General features: G+C 42.1%; 1 protein-coding gene across 1 annotated transcript in view; it reads right to left on the reverse strand.

Annotated features, from left to right (window-relative positions):
• Positions 1-1,736: 1,736 nt before the first annotated feature.
• The window catches only part of mybpc3 (myosin binding protein C3), a 38,299-nt gene continuing 18,061 nt past the window's right edge, over positions 1,737-21,974 (reverse strand). The window contains exons 15-32 of the mRNA XM_030794161.1: positions 21,765-21,931; positions 19,821-19,986; positions 19,448-19,554; positions 19,270-19,299; positions 18,905-19,044; positions 18,225-18,296; positions 17,036-17,195; positions 15,042-15,146; positions 14,670-14,858; positions 11,055-11,189; positions 9,411-9,578; positions 7,503-7,591; positions 6,430-6,625; positions 5,978-6,117; positions 4,610-4,769; positions 4,060-4,196; positions 3,598-3,784; positions 1,737-1,768 (exon numbers count right to left, since the gene is read on the reverse strand). Coding sequence (XP_030650021.1) covers positions 1,737-1,768; positions 3,598-3,784; positions 4,060-4,196; positions 4,610-4,769; positions 5,978-6,117; positions 6,430-6,625; positions 7,503-7,591; positions 9,411-9,578; positions 11,055-11,189; positions 14,670-14,858; positions 15,042-15,146; positions 17,036-17,195; positions 18,225-18,296; positions 18,905-19,044; positions 19,270-19,299; positions 19,448-19,554; positions 19,821-19,986; positions 21,765-21,931 — 2,380 coding nt within the window. The remainder of the gene's footprint in view (positions 1,769-3,597; positions 3,785-4,059; positions 4,197-4,609; positions 4,770-5,977; positions 6,118-6,429; positions 6,626-7,502; positions 7,592-9,410; positions 9,579-11,054; positions 11,190-14,669; positions 14,859-15,041; positions 15,147-17,035; positions 17,196-18,224; positions 18,297-18,904; positions 19,045-19,269; positions 19,300-19,447; positions 19,555-19,820; positions 19,987-21,764; positions 21,932-21,974) is intronic.

A 21,974-nucleotide genomic window follows, 5' to 3' on the forward strand; every position in this document is an offset into this window, starting at 1 on the left:
GCTGTCTCTTGTATTTGTGTAAGGACATTTCAAGTCCATAATGATTTATGCATTTCCAATGTCTTCTTACAAACGGGACATATAATGTTATTTTAACGCTTAAAGGTGAAAAAGAAATGAATTTGGTAGCTTGATGTTTGGGGGTCCCCCAGTTTACTCACATACATGCAGATGGCAACAATCTCACCCATATCTAGAGGTATTATTTTACTGTTGATCAAAGTCTAGTGCGGTTTATCTGAAACATTCTAGATATCGCAGCGTTGACCTTGCGTCACATATACACCCGATGACACTGAGCCAATGGGTTGGTCTACATGTGTAATATGGGTGTATGATTGTGCCTTTGTAGGTACACTTGAGCATATCTCATTCACATTCTTCTGCTCCCAGCCAAGATGCCACGCAGTGTCAGTATTCAACCTGCCTTTAGTTAATATGGAACAAGCCACCAGCACTTAGCTCTAATTCTGACAACCGTCTTTGATGCCACAAACTCCACGGTCCAGGCCAAACATCTCAGTCTTTCTGCCCCGAACAAAGTAGCCACGAGGGAACATTCCTAAACCGTCTGGGTATATGCACACCCTCCATGCTAAGCACGCCTGCCCATACAGAGCGCAGGAATGCATCCACAATGGCTTCAGATGGGCTTTGCTACATTAATACCCACAGCTTGTCAGATTTCTGCCATTCTCTTGGGGGCTGTAGGTGGCTGAGGTATTCCGGTCGTCTACTGTGCGTGGCAGTCATAGGCAGAAAAGTCCGTTACTATGCTGATATAGTTAAGTGAGGTAGCACCTGTCTGATTCATTCACCATCTACTTCAGGGGAAAAAAGGGACACTGAGAGGCATGGGATCAGACATTGATACTGCGACCATGTTGTGCGACCCGGCCAAATGCACAACTGTCGCATTTGTTTTGCATCCTGTTAGTCTGCAGAGGGTAACAACACATAGTTTTCACTGATGTCTGCAAGATCTTTGTAAAATGCGCATTTAAATCAATTTAAGTATCTCTGGTAGAAAAGGCTACCAAGGTAAAGGAGTTGTGTAAGAGTACTGTGACAGGGCCCAGTCATTCAAATACTTCCAATACTTATTTTACACCTGTATTGTGTCTGTAAAAATAAGAGGCGGATGACTCAGCTAATAACCAAGTTCCAAAGTCTTGAGAGGAAACAGAACTGAATAACGTAAGCTGCATACATTCCTGGTTAACTTCAGCCTGAAGAGATTTTACACAAAAGGAGACAAACTGAACAAGAAAAAGCTTCAAGTTTATTTGCCAAAAGTTACAGAAGTCTATGAGCAATGGTGAGGCACAAGGCAAACACACAGCAGATGAACATAAAGGAAAGCGTATGGAGATCTCAGTCTATAGTCTCAAAACAAGGTACATCATCCATATCACCCACTTCTCAGACCTCCCCACATTCACCCTCTCAAATGAAATGAAAAGAGATGAAATGAAGTGAGATGAAATGAAACGATGAATGTAAGTAATTAAATATGAGATGCGGAAAAACATTAAAGAGTACGCAGAGACAGACTCAACGCTGAGCAGGGGAGAGGGTGAGAGGAAGCACAAGCCAATGAAAAGCCAAGGAAACATCTGTGGTGTCACAATGAGCTTTGACATTGTCAGGGTCCATTGGAAGCCTAAGGATAGTGGAAGATGAACTCATAGGTGGCACTGAGTCCAGGCCCCTGAGCGCTGGCCACTGCAACTTCATCACTTCTTAGTTTCCTCTTTGGCGATTTGAGCTGGAAAAAAAAGTCGTAAGGCAATACAGTAAATAACCTCCTTAAAGGGAAAACATTATAAATGATTGACTGAAAACATTATTCCGATCGAACTACTGCTGTAAAATTCATTGAGGATATTTACTTGTCTCATGAAGACAAAGACACAGAATGAATTATGAAGTGAAAGAGCCTCACAGACCAGAAGGGACTTCAGTGAAACATTATGAAATCATTTCAAACACACATGGAAACTCCTGGTAACAAGTGCAAGCAGTGTGATCTTTTATGAAACAACTTCACTTTGATAAAAGTGATAGCCAAGGCCACACTGAAATGAGCCAGAGCAAATCGTGACAGCCATCATTAGAATACAAGAGAATAAGTCTATGAGAATGCGTGTAAATGTTCACTACCATAAGGATGAGTAAGCGAAAAAGTAACAAAAGGAAAATGGCTGAAGAGGACTGAACTGAGCTGAAATGAAAAACAATCCGAAATCCAATCATTCTGTGTCAAACTAAAATAGCCCCTCTAGCGTTCATTCCTCTTTTGAGGGGCAATTTGATTAAGAATGAACTAGCAAGCCCATTAATACTTTACTTAAATGTTATATATTATTAATTAAACACAGTAATGAGTCAGACATTCAGAGACACAGTGTACAAAACACTTTTTCTTCTACTCATTAGTTAAACATTTGGTTGCACAACTTTACGTAATAAGGTACAGATGTAAATGTATCCAGTGAGTGAAAACCCTTTAAAATAGGTTGTTATAAATGATTAGTAATTGCCAGTAGATTTTAAAATGGATGCTTGTGAGTGATTATTTATTTGAATGCATTATTCAAGACCAGATCAGTCACTGTGGTGATGGGGGACCCAGGGGTTTGCTTACCTGCTTTGGTCAGCGAAGTAGGTCGTTCAGGAATTCCATGTTTGAAGTCACAATGTTAGTGAATTAAAGTGACACTTTTAAGATACTGGTCTTATTTGTTATTGAGGAAATTATGTTGGCTGAGATGAGGGGAGGGGCTTACCTCGGGGATAATCGGAGTAAACGTCAGTTTACTCACGGGCTGGGGGGGGTGAGGGAAGGGAGAGGAAACAGGAAACAGGAAACAGGAGGAGAATGGAATAAAGTAACACACACATCAGTGAATATGGATCTCTGTGGCAGGATCCATACTGGACCTTGAAACACTGAAAGGCATCTTAAGGTCCGTTCAGAAGTTAAAATACAAATATGCCGACATATCTCGTGACATGACATCCATAAAAAACATGTGCTTTGTATACACAGAAAATACAGATTTCTACATATTAGCTTGTATTTACGTTGACCAGATTTTGAATATCATGTCCAAGTACATATGCGCAAGTATGCACTGATGTACAACAAAGAGATATGATCAAATATGAGTGGAGACGAAATTCATATATGATGACATGACAGATGATATCATACATGAGCTCATATTTGGCGGCCACATGTACACTATGCTTTCGGCTGTGTAATGTGTAGTGGTGGTAAGAGCATGCTGCCTGTCCTTTATCAGGGGTGAACTTCATCACAAACCTTAAGCTGAAAGCTCTAACACCCCCCTGCTTAAACCGAACACCAAAAGTTACAGAATTTCATTGTTTGTTATTGTTATCGACAATACTTCATAACACTATTTTAAACGATAACAGTAACTTAATCTGAAGGGTGCAAAATAACTGCAAATAATATAGTATTATTTGCTTTTACTGAACATAATTCCTTTTTAGCTTGAGTTTAGCCAGTAATGGTTTGATGATTTGAAGACCCCTGAGACTGAAGGAGAAATGAGGCAGGATACTTACGGCGAACTTCCAGTTTGCATTCCACCGTGTCTTCTCCGCTGTCATTCACAGCCTTGCACATGTACACCCCACCGTCAAACGGGCAAGGCTTACGGATCTCCAGCGTCAGTACACCCTGCTTACTGAACATCCGATACTTGGGCTCATTAGAAATGTCCATCTTATTCTTGTACCAAGTCACTTTGGGCTGAGTAAAGACACACAGAACAAAAAGAAGACTGAGTCCAACTGGGGCACATGTAATTTGGACACATAAATGATTCCTAGCAAACACTGACAAAAAAAAAGCCTAAAGGTACACCTGTATGGAAGCTCGTATTGAAAAGGTGGGAGCGTAAGATTTGAAAATTAAGTATCACGTGTGGCTGCAGATCTCATGTATTCTGAGCAGAATCTCACAACCTCTCTAAAGCCAGAGCACAGTGACCTTTGACCTTTCAGAGCACTTTCTCACACTCTCACCTTGGGGATGCCTCTGACAGAGCAGCTAAGGGTGGCGTTGTATCCAGCGACGACCGAACGGTTCACGAGCGGGTGTGTGAACTTGGGGGGCTCCGAGAAATCGTGCTCTTTGTAGGAGGGAGGCTTATACACGATACCTGACAAAAAAAATTAAAAAGTGCAAAAAACTAAAATAAATAAAACAGTTCTTAAGAAGAAAAAGTGTTAAGCATTGTGGAACACATAATAGAATTACAGATTTGCTTTAAGTCTAGAGATCTGGCTTTGCTTTTTCAATCAAGTGAGTCACAGCTGTAAAGAGTGGACCCTTATCCTCAACAGGGTTGGGTATTTGTGTGACTAAAGAGTCTTAGTCCAAAATGTTATCTTTGTTTCAGATGGATGTGGTTTGTATTGCTGCCTGGCCAGTTCTCTGCATGATAGTACCCTTTCTCCATTGTAATGACAGATATTTCTCACAAAACAAGTTGCACACTGCTTTTCAAACTGTTCATGTAAATGTGTGTATCTTCCTGAGAATGTAACCTCTTTAATGAGGAGTGCTGCTCACCTGTTTTTTGTATATATGCGCTGTCTTTGGAGAAACAAGGCTCTGGGCTTAGGCCGACCATATTCATGGCATACACCCTGAATATGTATTCATTTCCCATGATGAGGTCAGATACCACACAGTTAGTGCGACGATACTGCTCATACACTGTGAACCATTCCTTTAACACGCACACACGCACACACACACACACACCCCAAACAAAATCAAAATCTGGTTATACACTAGATGCAAATCTTTGAAAAACAAAAACATTGACTTTGCATACAACGTTTGCATGAATATCACACATATCACGGCTTCTTACATTTTTCACGTTCTATGTGTTCTCGTCTAAGTTTCACACACATTATAAATATTTAATTGTCTAATTATTGTTCTGTCCCTGCCTACCACAGGAGGCTGATTCATATTACACAGTTAATAAGCCTTAACTATGGTCATTTGCATGACAATGTGGACAGCGCAGTCAGAATGCTTTTTACTGCGTTGAATGCAAGTGTGTTCCAAGGCCAGGGGTCCAAAGAGGTTTTATATTTGGCAGTGGGGCATCTCTGATTTCCAATTGAGATACTGCGCAATGAAACGCGATAATCCTACGTCGCTCTGCCTGCTGTTTTGCATGTGAGGCAAAGAATAAATTGGGTCCAATAATGATACGAGATGAAATTCAAAGCGGGTGCTTTTTATTTTGTTGCTAACCTTTGTAAGCTGAAAAGTACAATAGGGGAGAGAGTGCCTGTAATAACTACCCCTAAATCAGGCCAAGGCCGCATACGGGCTAAGATTAGGGCATGCCTGTCATGCAGTGGGGGGCTGGCGGTGTGGTGCAGGGGCACAGGTGCATAAAGATAGGAGGGTCATGAGCCAACCTTGTATCACAAGACAGGCTAAAAACTCACCCAGTGGCCATATCACACTGTTCCAGCTTTCACATAGTGTACATACATTACTCAGTTATGACTGTGTGTTCAGGAGCTTAGCTGCTTTGCCTAGACATGGCTAGAACTTCAGAATTGAGAAAATATGTAAGTGAAACACATTTGAAACACCTCAAAATATTTTGGCTATATATAGCCAACTAGAGACAAGGGCTACTTCGTTGGAAAGTTTCCCATTCCAACTGCCGCAGGTCACCCTAGCTTTGTCTGGGACGCGTCTATAAACCCAAAGTTAACTGTGCAATGTCACCCTGAGCAACAGCGCCTAAAGCCTCCACAATACAGCTCTCTCAGTAGTGTGCATGCACTGACTTTGAAATGGATTAACTTTGAAATAACTGCAAGGTAAATGGCTTTGAAATTACTTTCTGTTTTTCCCTCTCAAAAGTGGTATGTAACAGGGATTGATGTAATTAGCAACGCCTACCATGGTCTTCTTGTCAGCCTTTTGGATGGTGTAGCCAGTGATGTCACAGTTGCCGTTGTCTTTGGGTGGTTTCCATTCCAGAGCAACATTAAAGCCCCAAATATCCATCACCTTCAGATTCTGGGGAGAACCTGGCAGATCTGAGGGGAGCAATTTACAGCTAAATACAATGTCTACTCAGCAAATGTGTAAATGAGAAAGAAAAAAACTACACACATCCAGTAGGGCAAACTATACTTAAAATGGATAATGCGTACGTCGTACGCTCAGGTTTTAAAACTTGAGATATCCACTAATTTAATACTGGATCACTGTAAAAATGCTTCTGTCAAGTACTTGTGACCGATGCTGAGCTAATACAGGTTAGAACACCTGTGAGAACGGACTGAGAAATGCTTAAACTGCTTTTCTCGACTGTACGCTGCAAAAAGCATCTTCATTTTTGGACTCACCCACAATCTGGATGCTCACATTGGCTGTGTCCTCTACATTCTCAATCTGGAGCCGCAAGGTGTATTTGCCAGAATCCTTGCGTTCCGTTGTTCTGATGAAGAGAATAGAGTCTGTGTCGCTGTTTCTCACGTTGACACGTTTCGGATCTATGGGTTCTTCATCTTTGGTCCATGTCACCTGAGGACGTGGTTTCCCCTGCAGACAGAGAGAGGCTGAAGGTAAATGAATGTATCCGTGTCTTAACTGATCCCTCGCGAGATGACATCAGTAGCGATAAGGGTGAGTAAATCAAGCTAGAGAGCGCTACAGGACGAATGGATGTACTCTGGAGGAGCGCATCTGACAGGGGAAACGGACTGGTCGACTGATAGATGATAATTTGTTTATCATTACTTCTCACTTCAGACACAGGTCTGTAGTCAAAATAGTACTGGGAGAGCTGTAGACAGCACAGATCTTTTATTTACACGTAATTACAATATGACACTTAAATAAATAAAAAGTAATGATTGTGAAAATAATGTGTGCCGCTTCGGGGTGATAAAAATGTGGCATACATATGGTCAAGCCCACCATACCATAACATGTAGTCTTGGTCACCTTCACATTCATAATACTATGTTTGACAAATGACTGACAGCTTTTTTTAAATTAAGAGGCATCTTAATGAATCAACCATAGCCATGTCTCTCCTTGTTTTTTGTCCCAATAGACTATTAAACATGTGGTCTTTACAGCTGCCACTGTGATTCATGTCAGAAACAGCTGTTAAACTGTTGTGTTTATGTAGGACCCCAGATACAGTTTCAGGTATATTTATGGAGTCATGGATAAAGTGATGCCTCATGTCATACATAGTGACTTCTTCATACAGACCAATTCAGGGACACAGGTTTCAGTGAGGCCAAGCTACTAAGAGGCCATGGCTGATCTTGGAGGTGTTGGAGACAATGGTTTGGTAAAAAAAAAAAAAAAAAAGAGCACTAGCTACCAAAGATAAACATACTGAAAGGCAGTGGAGTTAAAGTTTCCCTGCCTCAGACCTGATCTGTTGACTCCATATGCACCTCACCTGGAAGGGGATCACCAGGTTGATGGTCTCTCCCACCTTCTTGATCAGAGTCTGGCGGAGGTTTCGTGGGACCCAGATTTTAGGACGTTCTGTGAGGATCGAGACAGGACACATGTATAAAATTGAAATACATAACTCTATTCCAAGGGCGGCAGTGTTATGCACACTTCTCACATTTACGTTTTTCAAACAAACAATTTCACCTGGCCCCCTGTGGTCTTAGCTACTGCTTCACCTTAAAAAATCATATACAAACCACACAACCTTTATTAGGAGCCTCACCTACTGGACTGTTGGAACTTAAAAGTTAAATTACCAAGGTCTGCATGATGCTCTCCCTCTTCTCTTTACTTCAGGTGACCTGTGAGTTTTCTTTTCCACATCAATCAGTGGAGACTGATAACACTGGATTCCAAACGTAAGTTCTAATTAAAAAGCCAATCTAATAAATTCTACTACTAAAAAGTATAAATCATGAACAAATTTACAAGAAATAACTTTTTTTACACACACACACACACATATATATATATATATATACACACACACACACACACACACATATATATATATATAAACTATATGAATCCTTTTATACAGAACTTTTATGATACTTTTCTACTTTACTAATACTAAATTCTATTCGTAGCATGACAACACTAACAACTAACAACAACAGTAACAACACTAACAACTGATTATTCAGCTTCTCAGACTGTCTTACTCCTTCTACCCTTAAGTTTAGGCACGGGTGTATGTAGCTGTTTTGAGATTCTAGTCACAGACTTATCTGAGACACAAGCGTCAGCCAGCAGTCTCAAGTGCCGCTCAGAGACAGATGCCAAACAAGCACTTTACATGATATCATCTTATCAGCAAGAGGATAAACCATGGGGTCTTACGGCCCCCAAAATACCCCTGCCAAGCTAATCTGCGATACGCTGAGAGGGGGAAAAGCTGTCAACCTTGGAAATGTGAGTGTGTGGGGGTGTGTGTGTCCCCAAACTCTGTGGTAGTAAGGTAGTAAGCATGCTTAAGTGTATATATGATACAGCTATGTAGTCAAAAAAAACAGGAGAGGACAGCACAACATTCACACTTTGTTAAAGATCATTTACTGCCCATCCATTTCATGCTGTGATGGCCATTTAGCATCTGCTCAGCAGCAAGCAATGCTGGTAATATTCCTGAGGTTTCCATTTCCTTGTTGACAAGTTCTTAATGTTAAAGATATATGACATAATATTCAAGACAAAGCTTAGTGCAGGCATACAGAAAGTTCTGGAAGGATGTTGTGTCCACAGCAATACCTACATTGCCAGTTAACCTCTAACCTTAGAACTCAAGTGGCTAGATTATCACATAAAATGGAAACTACAAGCAGATGAGTACAAGTAAATGCTACAACCTACTTCTACAAGTATTAAATCAGTTGCACATCATGCTGTTTGTTCTAGTTTCACTGCTGTTTCCTTACACACAGAGGCACTGGAGAATGGGAGTCTATGGACTTACCATATACGCTAACACTCATTAAAACCTAACTGTATGAGTGTACAGGGTACTGACGTGGTGCAGAGGCTATTCAGCAATCATGAGACAGTGTGTGCTTTTCTTAATGTCCTCACTACAGGTCACTCTCTGACTGGCTTAAACTTCAGTTGCTATTTAAGGAGAATGTACCGTGACATTTGACACACAAATACAAAATCCAGCTTCTCTTAATTTTACTTTTAAACTGGGTTTACAAAGGCTTCTCAGGGTCTCGCAAAAAGAAACTTCGAATACCTTTTGTTTTGACACACAGAGATGCAATTACCAAGCATTTGCAGTTGTGTGACTAGGTCTGCTCCTGACTAATGCACCGTTTGACAAACTGAGCCTATGGGTGTGTAGTGTGAAACTCACGCATGATCTCCCTGATGGTGACAGGCTGGGCCAAGGAGGCAGGGGCACTGGGACCTGCCGTGTTGTATGCTCGCACACGGAACTGCATCTTCTCCCCAGTAGGCAGGTCACGAATGATCACGGAGGTCCTTTCTGTGAGGCCCTTGAAAGCTGGGACCCACTCATCAGCTAAACAGGAGGACAGAGGGCTTGTGTGAGAACTAAAGTCACTTGAATTTGTCTAGACAACCATCACATGTATGTGTCAACGTTTCCAGCGTTCTTTCTATCGCTGACAGCATTTCACGGAGGAGGCGACGGCCACCTATAATTGACGTGCGTTATATTTGGTGGAGCATCTCTAAGTGAGCAATAATAAATGTCTGAAGGCTCCATATATTACATAGCTGATTACAAATTTAAACATATGATCAAAAGCTTCCTATGGAAAAAAAAATCTATCAGACTGTTTTAAATACCTAGTTCTGTTCACATTATTGACCTTAATGATGGTAACAGTGCTTCTGTCCCCTCTGATGTCATGTGTCAACAATCAAACCTCTTTTACAAACGACCGACTTGTGAACTCCTTCGGTAAGATACCTAAGGCAGAGCCAGCTTCTCATGCATTTACCAAGCAGATCTTCCTTGGGCTCACTGTGTGCTACACACAAGATCTCATACATCTACTGACTGCTATAATTACATTAACCTTGTCCTAATGGTGTCAGGCCAAAGCCTATCGCACTCATCAGGACTCAGGCTCAGACTGCATGGAATGTCTACAAGTAAGTCAGAGCCAAATCTCTTAAGATGCGGCCTCATGATGATACAGGGTGAGAGCCTTTTAGATTGGTCCATAGAAGGGTACACATTCCGTGTCATCTGCATTGACAGAGTGTATGAGAGTTAAGTGATTAAGAAAGCATTTAGATTCTAATACCCTATCTAATATGAATACCAGTGAAGTATTTATGAGATCACCATTGGACTTCATGTTCCTCAAAAAGCAAAAACAAAGTGGTGTACTTGTTTTTTGTTTTTACTAACATTTTTAAGGTTGAGTTTATGCCCTCGTGCCACCACCTGTCCCAAGAGAAATAACTGTTATAGTTGATTGTGATTTTTGTTACCGTTTTAACTGCTGCACTGCTAGCTGAACTACATGAATTTTTTTCTGAAATCACATTTCTTGTCTCACTAAATGTCAACCTGAGACAGTCCCCACATTAGTTCCTGTTGAAATCACTGGTCTTGTATCTATGTTTGTCAAAGAATTCCAGGGGTGCAATACGAAGGGGTAAATTGACACTCAGGCTTATTGCGATTTCTGCTTATGAGGTATTAGGAATCTGACTGATGCACTGATTGTAAGTCGCTTTGGCTAAAAGCGTCTGCCAAATGCTAAATTGTAAAACTGTAAATTGGTTGAATCTGTAGCTATAGCCTCACTGTGTCATTTAAAACTCCAGCATGATCTCTCAGACTGAGACAGGTTAGTCCAACTTGACCCAAACACAGGGAAAACACCATGTCTCTCCAGGCAGACTTTATTCTGCTTTGTGTAGAGTGTGAGGATGTTGACATGGAGAGTCATTAAAACCAGCCACCTCTAACACACACAAACTCAAACGGACGGACAGACAGACAGACAGGGATACTCACAGCCCTCCTTGCAGTACTCAATTCCATAGCCCTCAAGGTCAGATGAGCCAATTCTCTCTGGAGGCTTCCACTTCAGGGAAATAGTGGTGTCACTGATGTCATCCACACACAGGCCAAGGGGCTCACTGGTAGGAGCTGGGGTGGACAGAGCAGAGATATACTGTATGAGGGTGCTTGGGGGGGAGAGAGAAGAGGAAAAATGTGGTATAATGGCCGATTCTAGTGAACAGTCAATCGTGAGATACAAAATGGCAGATCGCTTGGTGTCAGCACGTGTCCGTGTTGATGATACATGGAACATGGCATCGTCACATACTCAAATCTGCCCTCCGAGACTACAACTTTTCTTTTATTGCTTACAACGTCGTAAAATCTAACTGTCATCATAAATCCATATTATACAGAACTGCTGCAGAACTGTGATTAAACAAAAAGAACTCCATAGAAGCCATTTCAGAGGGCCTAGCTCATATATGGTGTTTTTTTTAAGCGAGGAGTTTTGCTTTGAGTTGCATGTATACTAAGAAAGACAGAGATGGTATACAAGGCTTTACTATCTTAAACTATGCTTGCTAGCCTGTAACCTGTCATCAATGCTCTTAAATCAAGCGTGATTTCTGCTAGCCAGTCCCACTGCCAGGGTGAGAACCAAGGAAAGTACAGATCCTCAGTAAAAGAACCCAACATCTATGAGACATAGGCTATCCATCCTTAACTTCTCACCAACTTTCACGAGCAGGTATAAATGAGGTTTAGCTCTATAATTTCAGTTATGCATAGGAGTGAACTAGAAGTAAGGATGATGGAACATAATATGGTTGATTTTCCAACCAAACCTCGAGAGAAGGACCTTCAACACATGCGAAATGGACTTCCGACACTTATGGGAGTTTTTCACATCGTGTTAAAACCAAACAAGCTAAATGGTTCATTCAATGAGTCATTAAATGAGCCATTTTAATGATTTCTGACAGCTGATGGGAGGAGAACAAGGCCCAGCGGATAAGTAAAATGCAGACACTTCAGGGAACTCATTTGATCCTCCAAAAATTCTGCTCTTTTCTAGAGCTGCTCTCTCACATGTTGATGTCAAACAGTGATGTCAACCTCAGACTAATACAAACTGGTTCTAGCTTAAATTACGCTGACTGAGTTACCTCCTTTGTCCTGAGCTGGTCAGGTCAAACAGCCTCTCTGGTATAGTGGCATGCTATGTGCTAGCCAGGGATTTCAGAGGAAGCAGTGCTAAACCACAACAAGCAATCAGAGACCAAACATACATGTGCTATTCCAAAACTGCAACACATGAGCAATACAAGCCTCATAACTCGGCTGTTCAGGTGGCCTCTGCTGAAATTCTTGCTCTGCCTGACATTTGCACATTAAAGTATGCAACACACTGCATCACTGGGAAAAGAAATGACATTCAGAAATCTAAAGCACAGCAGAAGACAAACGGAATGTAACTATTATGTTGCTAACCTTGACCCACAGCTTACAAAGAATCCCTCACTTCATAAGAGACCATGTAATGAGATATCCCTCAAAGATCCATAATGTACTTAATCTATCGCACATCCCATGCATTAATGACTTCCTCCATAGGTAAAAAGTGCTATTAAGTTGAAGCCTACTATGAACTGGCTCGGGTTCTGGTTCAGGCTCAGGTGGAGGTGCTGGCTCTGCCGGGGTGCCTTCTGCTGGTGGAGCCCCTTCTTCTCCTGCTGGAGCTGCCTCTCCTTCTGCAGGAGGTGCTGGAGCTGCCTCTCCTTCTGCAGGAGGTGCTGGAGCTGCCTCTCCTTCTGCAGGAGGTGCTGCAGGTGCCTCTCCTTCTGCAGGAGGTGCTGCAGGTGCCTCTCCTTCTGCGGGAGGTGCTGCAGGTGCCTCTGCTTCTGCGGGAGGTGCTGGAACTGCCTCTGCTTCTGCGGGAGGTGCTGGAACTGCCTCTCCTTCTGCAGGAGGTGCTTCTCCCTCTGCAGGTGGTGCAGGCACTGTCTCTGGAGCTGGGGGTGCAGGCTCTGGGCTAGCCTCTGATACTGGTGCTTCTGGAGGAACAGGAGCTGCTTCAGGTTCCTTGGCCTCTGGCTCAGCCGGTGTCTCTGCGGGGGCGTCGGCAGGTGTTTCCGCTGGTGCCTCCTCTGGCGGCTTCTTTTCAGCCGTTTTGGGCAGAATGGGTTTGGTCATCTTGTCTGTGGGTCACTCCAGGCTAGTAAGCCTCTCTCCGGTCCCTCCTTTGTAATAGATCTTTTGTTCTCTTCCACCTGTTTCTCTTCACTCACTTCTGTTTTAGTCCTCCTCTGTCCTCTCCACAACAAAGCAGTGCACAGCAGCAGCAGCTGAAACTTCAGCGGCAGACCTCTGAGTTCGGTCACACCCCCTCCTCTTCCTGACAGACTAGCCTTACTGCACTAAGCTCCTGGACACCCCCCCCCCGCCTCCTACGCACTAACATGCCATTATTTATAGAGAAGGATGCCAAGGATAGTTTCCTAATCAGCTGTCTTGTAATGGATGGCCACGGGCACAGATAGTGGTGTTTTCACACCCATCACGACAGATAAAGCAAGAGACGAGACAAGGAAAGGTACGAGTATAAAGAATTGAATACTGAGAGAAAGGGATCCACCCCCCCCCCCCCAAGCCTTGAGTACCCATCCTGGTGATGCCTCATGTTTTATTATAGAAACTAAGCCTCCTACGGGCTGTTTCTGCATCCTCTCTAAGCACAAGTCAACTCCATCACAGCAACCGCTGTCGGCATGACGACGTGTTGCTGAAAGGCTGCAGGTGTTCTGAAGCGCCTAACAGTCTTTACTTGACAGGCAGATCAGAGGACAGTGGCGTCCCTCTGTACAGTACAGTCTACATGGAAATAACTTGGAAATGCTCAGCGCATCAAACCAAGTCTCTCTGACTCCACCTCCAAAAATACACTACACAAACGACAATATGAACATGACAAACTTGGTATACTGTAGAAAACCACTAACAAAACATCAAATACCAAGACAATCTTGCAAGGCTTTTTACTAACACTTGCTTTCTCTCACTGTTAATCAATTTCCCTGCCAACAGACAGTTACAGCTCAAAATGCCATTTAATTCATATTATGAGTTAGGCACACCCTTCATACCTTTTATCACATGGTTACTCCTAGCAGAATAATGCACTGTGGATTGTCACAGAATGGTTCTAGCAATATGACAGCAGGTTCATTTTATTTAATAGACCTTCAGTCAACACAGCGTCTTTGGGATGAGATGGAATGGTCCGATTACAGTGATAATCTACTCCTGCATGATCGTCAACAACTATGTGATTCAAATATGTCAGCAAAGTTCAACATTTCTGTGAAATGTTTTTGACATCTTGTAGAATCTGTGTCCTGAAGCCTACCTCAGGCTGTTCTAGAGGCAAAGTGGGGTCCAACCCAGTGCTAAAGGACTGTACTTCATAAAGTGGTCATCAAATGTATACTGAAGGCTGAGGGCTTAACCAGCTGTCCCCAAAAATTTCCAAACATCCCACTTGTCTCTGTTCAGATTAACCAGCAGAATTCAAAGATGTTTCCATAACACTTGATGCGATCTGAAGCTTTATGTTGTAGGACTCACCTATGGGCACAAAAGGCTGGGAGGCAGGACTGTGGCGTGACATTCCAATGGCATTTACTGCATAGACCCGCATTTCATAAGCCACACCCTCAATCATTCTCTTAGCCTCATATGTTGTGTCTTTGTAAGGGTCAAAGTTCAGCCGCATCCACCTGTAGCTCTTCTTCTTCTTCCTCTCGAGTACATAACCTGAAAGAATCCAACAAGGATAACAAACTCAGGCCTTAAGTGTAACTCACACCTCACTTCAGCACATGCTTTAAGAGAGGTGGTTAGGATGTTCTTGTTATACTGTGTTTGGCCGATAAGGAAGACAATACAATCAAGTAACTGATTGATTATTTATGGGTTCTTCCCTGAGTGCAATCTCACCAATGATTGGCTGGCCTCCATCAAAGAGTGGGGGATCCCACTGGACGACACAGGAATCTTCACTGACACTGAGGATTCTGGGTGCTTGTGGAGGATCTGGCACATCTGGGAAATGTCAAAAATGAAAATTTTAGTTCCGACTTGCCTGGTAAGCAGACCGAAGGAACTTATTTTTCACAGTCCACCACTGATGTGTTACATTTGAGCCAGCACTTACTGTTATTAGATGCTAAGAGACATACTTTAAGACTCAATTCATGTAACTTGATAACAAGCAGTAATTTCAGCCAGCTTCCAAGCAAGGCACATTCTAACCGAACAAACTGTCAGGATGAATCCAACAACTACTGTAAAATTAAATGAAGGAAAGGGCCTGAATATATCACTCGTACTTAGCATTTAAGGGTCCTCAAAATGCACTTCACTTCTATCTTAGGACACATGCCTTGACTAGTTCAGAAACAAAGAGAAGCACTTTAAGTTTCTTTGCACATCATTACTTTAACACAATCATAGTGAAACCATTTAACGATGGAAATCTATAGGAGCCGAGATTGGTGAAGCACTGCAAACAGCTGAGGTATGGAGTGGAATTTTGCAGTCTACATGAATTACGGGTACAAGGACTCAGGCAGCCTCAGCTGGCATGAGTGACAGTTGTGAACTGCCATTCGTAACTCCATCACGAGACTTTGCTATAAACAAGCTCTGGTGAACAAGGATGGAGTCAAGGTGGCCATACTTTAAACAGCCAAAGGTGAAAACTGGCATGGCGAGCCAACATACGGACAATGAAGTGTCACATGCCCCGGCAGGAGGCTGACAGTAAAGCAGTGAACAGGTCAAGTCGTGGCAAGTCTAGAAACTGAAATTCTCGAAAATCTGTTGCCAAGACACCAAATGATTCAGGTCAGTAACATCGTGACCAGTAGTGTCATCAAGCAGTCTAAAGCACTGCAACAACTGCAGGGTTCAAAATTACATTAAGTCCAAATCAACACTATTTTTAGACTTTCTGACTAAATAGAACAAGAACTGATAAACATCTTGAAGTTAATTTGGTTTGGATTTAGATTTCTTGCTTTTTATAGTTTAATTAGTCTAATTAGTTGCTAATTTGATTTATGAGTCTTATGCTCAAGTTGGGAACTTTCAACGCAAAGTCTGGGTATAATGTGTCAGTGAACAGTCCCACATGAAAGTGCAGAAGTCGTAGAGGCTGACGGGTCAGGCCCACGGCGGCACGTCAAAACTTTAACTGCGCCGGTGCTTCAGTATCTGGTTTCCAGCATGTTTCAGTCCCTGAAGGATTACCTCGTGTGCCAAACACTGGTCTATTCACCTTTTGGTAAAAGATTCTTAGAACAAGTGAGCTTCTTTAGTAATGACCTGGCCAAAGGTATAGAGGAAAACTAACAGAGGTAAATAAGACTAATGCCCTCTCTCTCTCTACAAAAGCTGAAGCTCTCATAGTTATATTTGTGTATCCAGATTCATGACTCCTCTTCTAAACTGAACACAAGTCAAAAATCATTTTTTGGACCCAAGAATATGTTAATGCAAGAAGCAACGGGCACTGGTCTTTGTCCTTTTAGCCCCTGACTAAAAAAGTGAAGAAACACAGAGTAGTATAATTACTTTTTCACTGTGCCTGAGGTCCTCTCTAAACCTTTCACACAGTCTTTTTTTAGCCTCATATTTCCAGTCCAAACTGTCATCTGTGATAATGAGATCAAATACTGGCAGAGGCCTTTGGTATTCATTTGAAAGATCATTTTCCTCTCCTTGCCTGTCCTTCCTTCACGGCACTGTTCTTCTCTAATCTTGAATTACCGTATTTTGTAAACATGATTTTGGTCTTTACTTGCCAGCTCAGATGATGAACCAGTGCAGCTATTCAAGTTTAAAACAAAAAATCTTTTGGAGGCCACTGACATTAAAAGCTGAATCAAACCTATGATTTGGCGTGTTCTAAGTGTTTATAATGATCTTACCAACAACTTTCACTGTGAGGTCAGCTGTATCCTCTCCAGCTGGGTTCCGCACAATGACGGAGTAGACACCCTCATCCTGACGCTCTGCCCCCTCTATTGTGAAGATGCAGTGACCTTTGGTGCTCTCCACATGAACTCGTCCATCAGCATCCGTTAGCACCTGATCGACCAATCATGACGCACGGTTGAAAACAGGGCGATAAGCCTCATTGGTTTAATTTCAAAGACACTGTCTACATGCCTTTACACCCATGTCAAGAAGCAATATCAGGCAGGAAAGTGACGACTGTGATTCACATAAATTCAACATCAGGCCCCAAAAACATCTGGCAGGACGTGAAGATCTGATGTTCTGTACTTACCTACTGCACACAGAGAAAGTGTCATCTTTCAGAGCCAGCCAACATAGAGAAAGAAGATTCTGAGCATGCACTCACCTGATAAAAGCAGACAGTTCTAAGTGTGGACAGGGCCGACTATGTGTGTACTGTTTCATGGACCGTTAATACAACTCAAGGTTTAAAATGTAACGAAACAGTGTGCATTATGCTGTGCTGTAGCTGAAGTACAGATTAGTTAATGCCGTGAGGTCAGTCTAAATTTCCTAAACTACAATGATAATTACAAAGAGGTGAGATAAAATATGCATCGAATCAAACTATGACAAATCAAGAAAATCAATACTGACCGAGAATCCGTAATGAAAAACCCAGCAAGATCTAGGCTTGCTGACACATCTATTTGGTATGTAAAATGTCATGTCTTTTATCTCATTCATTTTACTTTAGTTCTGTACTTATTACCCCTTTATTACTAAAATGATTTTTAAATTATTATTTTTACTTGTTTAATTAACCATTATTCCTGCTGCAATGGGTTTTGTCTGGACTGGTTGTATAGATCATCTTCTCCATGTTAAGTATTCTGACTCATATACCACTGTGCAAAGGCTGTCATGCAAGTAAATCTGTTATTACTATTATAACAAGTTTGCTGTTGTCATCGTTGAGTGAATCTTGAGCCAGACACACCATGCTAGATGCTACAAAGTACAGAAACCCAGTAACACAGCAAAAGCAGTCAGTGAAAAAAAAACAGGCCAAACGACACAATCCACCATACTTTAACAACATGGGTGCAGCACATGAGAGAAAACAAGTGTGTTATTGTATTATGGTGTCAAACTCACTTCACCGTCCTTCAAACTCCACTCAAAGGCTGGCTTCTCTGCTGCCTCCTCATCCGCCTGTTTAGACCTAGCCTACATGAGCAGAGCAGAAGCTATAATGCCATAGCAACAGGGTAAAAAGTCAAAGGTGAGAAGCAGGGGGGGCTGAGCTCTCTTTCTCCCAACAAACCTTTATTCTCAGAACAAACCTGCCAATTGTAGTGATGCTCCATGAGTCAGGGCCTAGGGACAAAACCTCTTACCTGTTAGAGCTCAAACCGGAGGATGGTACTTTGTCACACTGTTATATTAACAGGACAAACTGCCAAATATTACGAGGTTTGGAGTGACTTAGCTCAGGGCAGACTCTTTTAAACACAACTATTTGAACTTTGTTAGTCAACAGAGCTAAGTGTTGAGAGTTAACAAGCTTTACAAGGACACATTTGACTTAACATAGATGATGGTAAGTGAAAGAAAACTGTGTGTACTTATCAAGGCAAAGCTTCGGCCTAACAAGTTAAAAACGATGTATTCTGCATCAACGGCATCACATGTGTTTTGTATATCATACACAACTAAACAATTGCAGAGAAAGTAGAGAGTAACAAAAGGCACATTTCATGATGACTCCTAGCAGAAATATTCCAGACTAGAAAGGTATCCTAAGTTAGCTCTGAACCATCAACATCCCCTCCTACCTTATCTCCTTTGGTCCAAACCACAGTGGGGGCAGGGTCTCCAGTGATAGGAACGTCCAAACGCAGTTTGTTTCCAGCCACAACAACGATTGTAGAGTCCGAAGTTCGGCCCATGCAATCCAAGTGGATCTTAGGAGGATCTTAATTTACAAAAGTCAAAATAATATTGATTTCTGAGGTGCTCACTTTGCTTTGGTCACCATTTTCACTGGCATTAAGTGATCTACATCGGTAATGAATTACAATACTAAATCATCCTTTGTTAAGTATTGATGAAAATTGTACTATTTCTTCTAATTATGCTTACATATCGGTTTCAGTTGGGTCACGTTTTAACTAGTAAGGCATTGCTGTTCCCTGCTTACCTTGCCGTGGGACAAAGTCAATCTTGACCTCTGAAAAACAAAATTGAGACAACAAATTAAATAAATAATAATAATAAACAAACAACTGTTAACAAAGCTAACAGATGAATAAATGTTGAAGAACAGAGCAAACACTTAGGGATGCACATCATCTTATGGTAAAGTTTTCTTCACAGACCCAGAAAGTTGAGTTTGGCAGAGAGATTGAAGGCATAGCCCTCTGGCACAAAGGTGTAGTCTCCCTCATCCTCCGGCTTCACATCATCAATAGTCAGCTTATGGATCCTGAAATGGAGAGAGAAAGAGAGAGAGCAAGAGAGAGAGAGAGAGAGAGATCCCTCTTCTTACCACACCATTTATGACTGCAACATTAATTCTATCATCTGAATCCTTGTGGATGCTCTTTGCACAGCACAACAAACACACCACTATACCTGTACAACTCATGGTCTTTTTTGGACGGAAAAAAATTTCGGGTGAACAACATCAACACAGCTTGCCACAAACAGGAGCCATACACCAGTGTGACACACAGTGTACACAGTGCTCACCTGCCGATGTGTGTGATGTGGGTTCTCTCATCAGGCTTCACCTCCACCCCATTTTTGTACCAGATACCTTTGACATTCTCATCAGAGACCTCACACTTAAACACAGCCTGGTCTTTTGCCTTCACCGTCAGGTCAGCGATGCTCTGGTACACCTCCAGTTCCTTCTCTGCATGTCAAAGGTCAAAAGCATTTCAAACAGGTGGCACCTCAAATGGTTCTCCTCACCTCACAAACAAAGATTAACTTAAAAAAAGTATATATATATATATATATATATATATATATATATATATACACACACACACACACAAACAAACAAGATGTTTAAAAGTCTTTGGCTTACAAAAATAAACATCACAAAAGGCCTTGTGTCTCCCTTTGGCTTGTTTCTCATAATTCCAGTCTCATTTGGGGTGCGAAATGTGCAATATGCAATGCTTGAATGACCCAGATGTGTATCAGCCATGTAACTGGGTCCTGTGTGTTAGCTCATATTAACTGTTAGTTAAATGAGTGCTGATGTGCTGCTAATAAGGATCATTATGTTCTTTTTAAAAATAGCAAGAGGGTGACAATTGCCGTCAGACACATTTCCTCCACTAACAATGTTGTGCAGAGCACAGAATCTTCCAGCAATTATCATGGAACAACACCCAATTGCATGAGACTCTCTAAAATGTCTGTATATGTTGGTGAAAGGGTTACAGCCAAACAGCAACAACAAATTTACAACTGTTTATTTTCTGTGTAAAATTTCCTCAACTTGCACTGAGTTCATCCAGAGTTATTTTAAATTAAGAACTAGTGTCAGAAATGCTTATGAGAGGATGCTGTTTCTGAACACTTTAATAAGCATTTACTCAAGGGGGTGTTGATTTATTCTAACACTAACAAATTCATTGTGTTTGGTTGCTAAATTAAGCCAGTACAGGAAATTAGAGGTTAACTCTGACATTCTGTTCTCAGGCAGTTAACGAAAAAACTGCACACAAGAATACAGAGACTGTTTCCGCAGCACTTCCATTAAGTGTATTATAATGGGAGCTGGGTTTTCTCTGAGGTGATGATCCCTCTGAAAGACTGGCAGCATTATAGTGCCACTGGGCAGCTGGTTATGCTTGGCACTGCCTCTTTTTGATAGGAAGCCCAGTCTGGCAGTGAACTGAGCCAGATATCAGGTTGCACTTAAAAAGCCACACAGGCCCTAGGACACACAATGGGTTTATGTGCATGAGGGTGGCTTGGAGAGAAAGGGAGGGAGAGAAAAAGAAAGAGAAAGAGAGAGAGAGAGAGAGAGAGAGAGAGAAAGACAAAGACAAATTTAACGAGCCAGAGAATGGAAAAAGGCTGAGACAGTGAAAGGGGATAGAGGTGCAAAAATTCGTAGAGTGAAGGCTACCCTTTCTATTGGGAATGTAAAGAGGAAAAGTTTTATGTGGAGAGAGAAACAGACAGAGTCACCTGCCTGTTTTAAAATATACGGGCCAAGCTTTCTAACAATAGCTGGCCTTTGAGCACTGTTTGCTCTGTAACCTTGCCACAGTGCTGAAACACTGACAGCCAAGCTTGTTTGCCAGAGAACAAAGGTGAGCTTTGAGTGACAGAGGGACCAGGGATGGGTGGGGCTTAAGCAAAAGAGGTGGACCTAGAAAATTCTGTGTGTCACCCTGGGTTTTATTTTGGCCTTCAGGTTTCGGTTTGAGGATAGCTCTGCCCGCTTTGATAGACAATCGGCTCCTGAGCGGGCATACCACAGTCTGTGTCCTTTCCAAATCAGGTTAACTGTGAAGGTGAGTTTCAGCCCATGAACTGACACGTACTTGGTCGTCTTAAGATTTGCGCCATCTTTTGACTGAAAATTCCAGGGCTTTACTGACATATAAGGCACTGCGCTCTCGCTTGATGTATAGCATGGTCAAGGCCAAGGATGAATTAGACACATACCCTGGACCATGAGCTCTGCCATGGACTCTCCACCATTGGTTTTCACTTTGTAGTGACCACAGTCTTCTTTAGTGACCTCATTAATGATCAGGACATGTTTGCAACCATCCTTTTTGAAGCGGTACTTGAATGACTCATCTCGGGTCAACTCCACTCCATCTTTCTCCCTGTGAACATGAGAATTTTGCCCTGAGAACAGATGTTGGATGA

The sequence above is a fragment of the Chanos chanos genome, chromosome 2 (genome assembly GCF_902362185.1).
Source record: "Chanos chanos chromosome 2, fChaCha1.1, whole genome shotgun sequence".
Taxonomy (NCBI): domain Eukaryota; kingdom Metazoa; phylum Chordata; class Actinopteri; order Gonorynchiformes; family Chanidae; genus Chanos; species Chanos chanos.